Here is a 10,589-nt window from a genome sequence, read left to right on the forward strand (position 1 = left end):
GTGAATGAATTGAATGACTACACAGCAAATGGATAAGGCCGGTTTACTTAGCTCGTATATATGGCGTGTCTTCTGCTTGTGTATAAAGACGTCATAATCCGGTCATCTGTAGGTTGTCTTTTACGTCCCAGAGGTGGATGCGTTTGTTTGTTGCAGTGATGCGGGCTGTTTCTCTCTGTCGTCCGGTTGATGATCTTCCAGGAAGCGTATGTTTACATGGTGTTTTGCAGCCGATGATATGAAGATGTAGACACCGATGATATGAAGATGAAGACACGGATTGATAATATATTAGTATATTGTGTTGTTAAGTAGAAGTCGATATTCATCCTAGATCTCCTCAGTTGTATGTCAGTGAAGGTCGGCCTGGGAAGTTTTCATGGCCACTGCACAACGCTGCCCGACTTATAATTCACTCTTAAGATGTGGCGAAAGTGATGTGAAGCCCAAGTCCGTAGCTGTCTAACTGGTTTCCCTCATAATGGTTTCTAGCTGCCACCATTATTGTGGCTTGGACCAGCTTTCTATCATATACAGAAAAGCGGTCTGCCACAGAGTTATTTAGGATTCACAGTTGTAAATAGCAGTTGGTATGCGAGGCACATATTCAGCCTCTCTCTCTCTCTTTGCATTGGCCTGGATAGTAGAGGACTCAAGTTGACTTCTCACTTCCGTTCATGGTTGGTTTGCTTGAAGGTGTAGTTTAAAACACATCGAAGTATAAAACAGGCATATATTCTCTTAACTATTTACAAGTCGAGGCACATCTTTGAGATAGGAGCTCTTCTGAAGGATTCTTGAGTAGATGAGAGAAAGGAGTAGAATGTAGTCATGGTTTAACAAACACAGCGGTTTCTCTTGGTATTTATTATCCAAACCTCAAGTTACAAGATACAGTTCAGTACTGAATACTGAGAAATAGTATATACAGGAAGTAAACAATGATTATGATAGTTAACAGCAAAAGCAGTTAAGAACTATTACAGCAATAATTAGCATAACAGTTATATGAATATTACTTCGGTGAATAACAATCGTTAGACAGTTAAGTATACAAACTATCTCACTCCCCTTCTTATTTATGAGACAATATATGAATAAATTGGGAATGCCAATAAAATAAATTTACTAAATAATACAAGAATAAAATAACATAAAATAAATAATTGCCATTTAACATGTTACGTTTATCAAGACGAGCATTATCATTACTATAAGCAATTCTGATCGTCTTCTAACTCATTTTCGCTGTTAGAACATTCATCCCAGAATTCCTCCTCTTCCGATTCATAGGATCTTTTACTGGGATCCACCTGCAAACGACTTGGAGGATGGCGCTCCCGAGTAGACCGACGTATTCCTTCTGAATTACTTCCAATCCCTGACTCTATTCTGATGACTTCTTCATCTGAATGATCTGCCAATGCGGTTTCCCATGAATATTTGCTTACAGGGGCCTGCTCCAGTTTGTCAAAATGTCTTATTTTTACTTCGTCTGTTATAGTCTCTGCTGGGGTTAATTTATACGTCCAGCCACCACGAAGTATTTCTATAACTCTATATTTCTTAGAAAGATATGGTGCAAGTTTACCACCTCCACAACGGCGTCTCTCAGCTGTCGATAACTTCAATCGAACCAAATCTCCAACTTTGAAAGCTTTGCCGTAAGACTTCCGCTGGTTATTCCTAATCTGTTGTGCCATTGCAGTCTTGTTCCGTGCGACCTTAATAGTTTTCTCAATTTTCTCTACTTTCTCTCTCACAAATCTTTCTGCGATTGCTGCATTATCCAAAGAGCCCGGTTTGATAATCCTCATCTTTGCAAGTTTCCTTTTTTTGGAATCTCCTCTGGACGTCGAGCCGGAGTCCCATAGACGAGCTCATGTGGAGTAAATGTAGTCGTAGTATTTACAGCTGTATTATGAGAGAACTGTACCCTGGGTATCATTTCAGGCCAAAGATCCATATTATTGTGGCACATGCAACGAACGTTGTCTAATAATTGATTTTGACGTTCTACCTGGGCCTGACTTCTTGGATGGTAAGGAGAACCAAAATCCTGCTTAATTCCAAACAGGTTACACACTGCCTTGAAGATATCAGCCGTAAAATGTGATCCTCTATCCGACGTTATGACACGGGGCACCCCAAACATGCAAATCCATCTTTCAACTAGAGTATCCACGGCTGTTTTTGCTGAACAATCCTCAGAGGTACCAAAACAACATAGCGAGTCAAAATGTCTTGCATTTGAAGGATATAACGATATGGATGTGATGATGAAATGGGAAACGGACCCATGAAATCAACTTGCACCTGTTCATTCATATATTCCGGGAGCTCGCAGTTCTGAAAAGGGGCCTTCCCTGGTTGCTTTGATCTTTTGTTACTCCCACATGCTTCACATTTACTGACATCTGCCTTCATGCGAGGCCACCAGAAACTCTTCCGAGCTCTTTCCCACGTTCGATCACGACCCATGTGACCACTCATTGGACTGTCATGAATCATTTGAAGTGCATAGAGTCTCATATCTTTAGGTATTACAGGTAGCCACTCTTCTTTCACGCCATAGGGATGTTCTTGTGAGCGTCTTCCTTTATAATTTATATAACACAGAATTCCATTGTTAGTAATACCTAAACGGTTACCATATTTGGCAAGCTCATTCTCCTCTGACACACATCCCGGTGAACTCGTATTTTTCATAAAGTTCACTACTTCCCTGATCCCTTCATCGCAATGCTGTTTTTCTAACATTTCATCGGGATCCACAAATGCTGTGGCCCACTGCTGAGAAGATCCTACTGCTATACTCGCAATATGCGATACCAGATTTCCATCAGCACCAACTCTTGACAGATAATCAGCCATGGACATCACAGCACTGCGACCACTTTTATGAATTGGATTTATGTCAAACTGCTGAATTGTTTCAATCCATCTCCCTCGACGTCCTCTCTCTTCTCTAATATCCAGGGTGTTTAGCCATCTTAATGCCTGATGGTCCGTTATCAAATCAAACGGTGCAGAGGAGAGGTACATCCGAAACCTCTTTATTGCCAGGATAACCGCCAGTAATTCCTTTTCCGTCGTTGAATACCTCTGCTCGGATTTGGAGAATGTATGGTGGTAAAAGGCAATTGGTAACAGTTCCTTGGATGCTGACTTGTTGGCTAACATTGCTCCTGCTCCAAAGTCACTTGCATCAGTAATTAAAACGAACTGTTTGCTATAGTCAGGAAGATGGAGTGCTACAGCATTTGCTACCTGGTTTTTAAGCCTCTCAAAAGCCTCAACCATCTCGACCGACCAATGCAATTTCTGGTGTGGGTTTTTTTCCAAAGCCTCATACAGGGGCTTAGCAGTCTGTGACATCCCTGGAATCCATTTTTGCACATAAGAAAATGCCCCAATGGCCTGACGCAACTGCCTGACAGTCAAAGGCCTAGGAAGATCCCTCAGTTGATGAACTCTTTGCTCACTAATGCGAAGCATGCCATCACCAACCACGGAACCCAGATACTCCACTTCACGCACCCCAAATTTACTCTTATTCGGGGCTAGCGCAAGACCAGCATCACGAATCCTGCTCAACACATTTCTGAGCCTTGCTATGTGTTCTTTCCATGTTGAACCCCAGACCAGTATGTCGTCGAGATAACACAATGCATCCGTATAGTTGCAATCACTGAGTATTGTAGCCATCATCCGTTGAAACGTATAACCTGCCCCTTTCAGACCGAAAGGAGTTCTAACATGCCATTCAAACTGCCCCCATGGGACTACAAAGGCCGAGACCTCACAATCCTCCTTCCGAAGAGGCATCTGATGGTATCCAGACTTTGCATCTAGCACTGAAAAGTATTTTGCCTGACCAAGTCTATCAAGAAGATCCTCGACCACAGGAATTGGATGCAATGTTGCTGGCTGGGACACGCTATTTACTCCCCTATAATCAATAGCCAACCGAAGGCTTCCATCAGCTCGACGAGCGCAAACAATAGGAGCTGCCCAAGGGCTACATGATTTCTTTATTACACCCATATCCTGAAGTTTGCTTAGCTCCTTCTTGACTTCTGCCTATTGGTGCTGAATCTGGGTTAACTCTGATTGTGTGCTCCACCCCTACCTGTACCAGCGGCAGTGGGCCTCCATTATAGAAAACATTCTTGAACTCATGAAGTACCTTGTCCATTTCCTTTTTCTGCTCAAAAGTAATCTCCTCTCCACTCTGCACAGTTTCGTGTTTATCCGATACATTTGCAACTCTCACATACATTTTCTTCTTGATTGAACCTTGGATGCAGCAATGAGGAGGGGCAACCGGAGAACCCTCAGGGCATCTGGGACACAACAGATACTGCTCATCTGGAACCATCCCATCAGCTGAGCAGCATATAAATAATTCTGTCCTAGGAGGTATCACAACTGCATTCTCAGCTCTAACAATGAGCTTCACCACTCCATCAGAGCATGATTTATGTGATTGTGTCCTTTCCCCAGTATTCAATGGCAATGATAAATTTATTGAATCCACTCGCAACCTCCCTTTTGTCAAATCTAGAGTGACTGTGCCAAGTTTTATCCACAAGTCCAGCCCAAGTATCACTCTAGTAACAAGTTTAGATACCACAATGAACCTATGTTGTCTCACTATGGTTTTGCCTAGTTTTACATCCACCAGAATTTCTCCCTGAATTTGAAGTTCTTCACTGCTCGCTCCGCAAGCTGTAATATTACTCGAGCTGACAAGAGATTTCTGAGCATCATTCAAGATATCCTCAGAAACTAAAGAATAATCACTTCCGGTGTCCACCAAAGCATTATACTTAGTTTTCATCATCTCCACAGTAATGTAATTTGTAATATTTTTCAATACCTGAGTTGCTGCTCGGCTGGAGAGCACATGCCGATATCTCATTTGACCGTTCACCTTTGGCTGCACCAAAGCCACAGTGCGTTGGAAAGCGGAAGTAGAATTCATTTGTACAGACTGCTCCAAGCTCCCGTGTGGAGCAGTCCTCACTGAAAATTTCTTCTTTGAGCCTGGGGGGGGAGGGTACCAAGCAGGGTTTTCATCTCTCCTTCGTGCACATGCTTTCCATCCACCCACATGTGTCATTTTACAATAATAGCACTTAAATTTACGAGAAGAATAGGATTCCCTCTTCTTGCTGCCCCATGATCCAGCATTTCCTCGTACAGTTGCAACCTCCATAGTTTCCGGTGTGTCCTCCATCAAACAAACATTGGACGTACCCTCAATTTGATTCACATGGACACTGGGATTCCTAGGTCCTGTTGCTTTAGTTGCTCGTTTAGTAGACAACGCTGCCAATGCAATTTTCACCACCTCATCATACAACTTGGCAGTCTCCTCTGACTCCGTCCACTTCTCTCTAATCAATTGGGATCGAACATCTGCATCGTGCAACCCCGAGAGAAATCGCCATACAACACGCTTCCGTACAATATCAGCTGGTTCTTTAGCAAATGCTTGACCTGCCAACAGTTGCAAACGAGTCATATAATCACTCAGACTCTCACCCTGCAACTGTATAGATTCCTCAAACTTCAGAATCCTTACTTCAATTGCATCCGCCGTGAGAATACGCTGCGCAAGTCTGTCCATAATTGCAACATCGTCCTTATCCCACTCAGGGTCCTGTAACGCCTGTTGCTCCACATAGTTGGCTGTTGGTCCCCTAAATTGTAATCTCAGCATGAGGGCCCGATATCCTGCGTCGCGCCAAGACGGTACCCCTCGTAGTAAGTTTGCTTGCTTGACTAAAGAGAAATGCGATGAAAAGGACTGCCAAGACATTGGAGACACATCATCCCCAAAAGACACACTCAGCATAATCTCCTTTGCAACAGCGTTATGTTCGGTAGGCGTGGATTCTGACTTGCTGCCACCAGTCATGGTTTAACAAACACAGCGGTTTCTCTTGGTATTTATTATCCAAACCTCAAGGTACAAGATACAGTTCAGTACTGAATACTGAGAAATAGTATATACAGGAAGTAAACAATGATTATGATAGTTAACAGCAAAAGCAGTTAAGAACTATTACAGCAATAATTAGCATAACAGTTATATGAATATTACTTCGGAGAATAACAATCGTTAGACAGTTAAGTATACAAACTATCTCAATGTAACAGAGTTCTCAATTTGATCTTAGAAAAGTGAGAGTGTACAAACTAACACACATACATGACTTTTGGGGTCATAAGAAAGAATAATAGATTCAAGGCTTGATCCAGATTCTCATGGGAGTTCGGTCGGTCGCGTCGACCCACGGAACTGACTAGATGTTTGTTTATACGAAACACGTTGAATCTGTATTTGCACATATCCTGAGTGGACTAGATAATTTTGGGAGTTTTTTCCTGACTGACCTATCATACAAAGCCTAGTAATATTTTTATAATGGAAGCAGAATGCATTTCCATTTTATATGTAATTCTATTACAAATATACCACTGCCTCCTGCAATAGCCATACTCCTAGCTGAAGGAGCTTTTCTAATGAAAACTACTACCATTTTCTACCTCAAAATCCACATGTAGTGTGTATAAAAAAAAACCATTCTTCTCTAAATAGAAGGAAAGGTGCTGTTCATTTGATTGTCAAAATTAGAGTAAGTCAGGTTGTTGGATTGTCAACAAGTTTTATTTCTTTTGAGACTAATTGCGTCCAGATGATCATTGCATTGTGATATTTGTTTTCCCTGAGGATGCTTAATTTAGAGATGTTATGAACGGTGCTATCCAGAAGATGTTTTTCTCAGATTGTTTATTTTATTTCAGATTATTCCAAACAGAAGAAAATTTCATCAGCTCCTAACTAGGATTGAGTATTGCAGTTAGAACATCCTGTGAAAATGGAAGTTGATAAATCGCCATCATTGCTGTTAATCAAAGAAGAGAAGGAGAATTTAGAGGAGGGTCTAACAGAAAACACAGGGGAAGGCTCCTCACTTGCAGACCCCTTCTTAGAAGTCAAGGCAGAACCAGAATTTTTTGACAGTGGTGAATTTGATGTGAACTGCTCATCCCAGTCTATTAAATACGAGGAGGGCAGCTCTCCAAGCTGTGCTGATAAAAGTGGAAAGGAAAAGATCTGTATTGCAGAAGAAAATAGACATTTGGGTAGAAGCAACACAGCAGGGAAGCAAATAACTTGTGCTGAATGCCAAAAGACATTTTCATACATGTGCCACTTGAAATCCCACATGAGAACTCATACAGGAGAGAAACCACATACTTGCTCAATATGTCAAAGAAGTTTTTCTCAATCATCTAATCTCACTAAACACATGAGATCTCATACGGGAGATAAACCATATACCTGCTCTGTATGTCAAAGAAGTTTTACTCGTTTATCACTTTTAAAAAATCACATGAGAACTCATACGGGAGAGAAACCATATACTTGCTCTGTATGTCAAAGAAATTTTACTCAATTATCTCATTTAAAATTACATGTGAGAACTCATACGGGAGAGAAACCACATACTTGCTCTATATGTCAAAGAAGTTTTTCTCAATCAACTAATCTCACAAAACACATGAGAACTCATACAGGAGAGAAACCATATACTTGCTCTGTATGTCCAAGAAGTTTTACTCACTTACCTAGTCTCAAATGTCACATGAGAACTCATATGGGAGAAAAACTTTATAGTTGTTCTATATGTCAAAGAAGTTTTACTCTATTACCTAATTTAAAAAATCACATGAAAACTCATATGGGAGAGAAATCATTTACTTGCTCAACATGTCAAAGAAGTTTTTCTCGTCTATGTGCTCTCATAAGACACATAAGAACTCATACAGGAGAGAAGCCTTATAGTTGCTCTATATGTCAGAGAAGTTTTTCTGATTCAGGTAATCTCAAAAATCACATGAGAACTCATACGGGAGAGAAACCATTTACTTGCTCTATATGTCAAAGAAGTTTTACTCAATTAACTCATTTAAAAACTCACATGAGAACTCATACAGGAGAGAAACCATATACATGCTCTGTATGTCAAAAAAGTTTTTCTGATTCAGGTAATCTCACAAAACACCAGAAAACTCATGCATGAGAGAAAGCATTTACTTGCCGAACAATCTCGAAAGACACGAGAATTCACACTAGACAGAAACTGTTTATTACTTGATCTTTGTCCAAGTAATTTTTATTAAATGCTTTTAACTGCTGTAATCTGAAAATTGTCAAGAGAGAACTTAAGTAACATTTGTAAGTGAAATTTCTTTCGACATAAGTGTGGACAAGAAAAAGTTCTCTTTCTTCATCGGGGGAAACCTTTGAGTGTTCTGAATTTTACTTATGAGCTCAGATAAGTGCAGCAAGTTAAAATTGATTATATTTGCTTAATGAGAATTTTTGTTATAAGATTATTGGTTAATAACCACTAATCTTATAATTAACCACTTGTTCTTAGATAAAAACATTGATTCACTTTACTTTTTTGATGTCTTGCTGATATTCTAACGATTTCAATGTTTTAGGCAACTGATTGTTCAGTTTTTATAAATCACAAGAGACCAATTCATTTGTCAATGGTATCAATAAATGTGTTGAGGGAACACTGAGAAAGAAGGAAAGTTCTAGCTTACTGTTTCTGAGCGCAAATACAATTTTTTTATTGACATCTACAAATTTATTTTTGCTAACATAACCTTGGTTTTGGTCTCATTATGAAGCTGAGTAATTGTACTTTATTTCTTTACTTTTATGTGAAGTAGTTTTGTAAAAGCAATGTAATTTAAGTTCCATTTGATCAGTGAGAAAGTATAATATATTTTCTTTCCAGTGACTTAAATGTTTATGCAATTTGTCTGGTATTTTGCTCATAAACAGCAGGAAAATCAGGTAGTATTATTTTCTTTCAACACATATTTGCTTGGCACAGCAGTAGTTTTGAAATCTCCCATACATTTTAAATTTAACACATTGATCTGACTGCATAATTATTTAGTTTTGGTTTTCAAAGATATTAAGATAAAGTACAATAGGCTTCAAAAAGTTTTGGTTTTTCAAAGATATCCAGATAACCACAGGCTCAGCATCCTACCACGAAATTTAGGTTCATAGAAAGTGATTTAAGACAGTGACTAGGGCCCACAAAAAAGTTAAGTATCTCTTGAGTTTTACCAGACCACTGAGCTGATTGATTGACAGCTCTCCTATGGCTGGGCCCGAAGGATTAGATTTTTTGATGTGGCTAGGAACCAATTGGTTTCTTAGCAAAGGGACCTACAGCTTATTGTGGGATCTGAACCACATTATATCGAGAAATGAATTTCTAATCACCAGAAATAAATTCTTATGATCAGCTGCTGAAAGGAAACACGGGATACTAGATTGATAGTCGAGTACGGGACCCACTCGTCCAGTGAGGAACTGACCAGAGCCCACAGGATTGAGCAATAGTAATATAATTGAGTGTAAAGCAGGTTCATCGAAACGGTACAAAGTTTGACTTTGCTCAAACTTATGTCAGAATGAAATTCATATCGAAATCTCGTCATATTTTAGTGTAAAGTTGAAAGTTCTAAATATTAAGGTTCTAAAATTCAAATTCTCCAGATGTAGTTTGTTAAACTGGAAAGAATAAAGGCTTGTGGCCTCACTCTCAGGGGGTTGGTTTTATGGAACTGCTGCTCCGTCACTTTTCGAGTCTTTGTGCTGTCTGTCCTCCTGTGCCACCAGAGGCTGTGTAGGAGTCGTAAACAGTCCCTGAGGACTTCACTTGCTGTTTTTCTTCTCTGAACAGGAATGCTGTTAAGATGTGGCATTTGATGGCTGCGTGTTTACTGAGAGCATTTCTTCACTTTGACATTATCCAGTTGGTTAATGTTTGCTATAATATGTCCTTAACAGCTTGATAGTTTTGTCTAGAAATGATTATAGCTTGAAACTATGTTACTGACATTTTTCTTGTTGATATAGTTTATTTTATGACTGCCAATTGTAAATTATGTAGGGGTTTCAAAGATACCAAGGATAATCTTGGACATTCATGGAATGGACATGAACCTGACCTATCTTTGTAAATAAACACATTGTCAGATTTTCTTTTTAAGTTCCATTTCTCTAACTTTGGAACGAAGTGTATTTTGTAAAACTCACATAAAGTCCTTTGGTAACTTTATCAGAAGTGCTAAAGAGGTCATTCAATTTTGCTGTGCAACCTAATTTTTGTAGAGAATGCATAAAATAGGTAGTAACTCCAATTTTTATGAAGACAGAATCTCCAGAAATTCAAATAATCAGTCTTAGATCTTCTGAGCTGCTTCGAGAATAGAAATGCCTTGATAAACAGAAGACATCACACTGTTAAGATGCTTAAATCACCAAAATAAGAATGAGTTTTATATACTAATTTCTTTGTTTAACAAGTAACCTTATATTTGTTACCAAATGGATTGATTGTTAGGGAATATTTCTTAACATTCTGCGAGTTATATTTCTATTAATTTGATCTCATTACGGACACCTTTTTATATGTTTCTTAAACTCAGTAATTAGGTAATGATGCATTTATCCTTGTGAGAATGTACTAATTGGC

At 39.2% G+C, this 10,589-nt stretch overlaps 1 protein-coding gene across 2 annotated transcripts in view; it reads left to right on the forward strand.

Moving 5' to 3' along the window:
- The window catches only part of LOC135219097 (gastrula zinc finger protein XlCGF57.1-like), a 29,616-nt gene extending 20,061 nt beyond the window's left edge, over positions 1-9,555 (forward strand). Inside the window, exon 2 of one of the 2 annotated variants that reach the window (XM_064255534.1) lies at positions 6,817-9,555. In XM_064255534.1, the coding sequence (XP_064111604.1) occupies positions 6,891-8,099 (1,209 nt within the window). In that variant the 5' untranslated portion in view covers positions 6,817-6,890 and the 3' untranslated portion in view covers positions 8,100-9,555. The remainder of the gene's footprint in view (positions 1-6,816) is intronic. The other variant, XM_064255533.1, reaches the window with a different exon arrangement.
- The last annotated feature ends 1,034 nt before the right edge of the window (positions 9,556-10,589 follow it).

Source organism: Macrobrachium nipponense, chromosome 1, assembly GCF_015104395.2.
Source record: "Macrobrachium nipponense isolate FS-2020 chromosome 1, ASM1510439v2, whole genome shotgun sequence".
Taxonomy (NCBI): Eukaryota; Metazoa; Arthropoda; class Malacostraca; order Decapoda; family Palaemonidae; genus Macrobrachium; species Macrobrachium nipponense.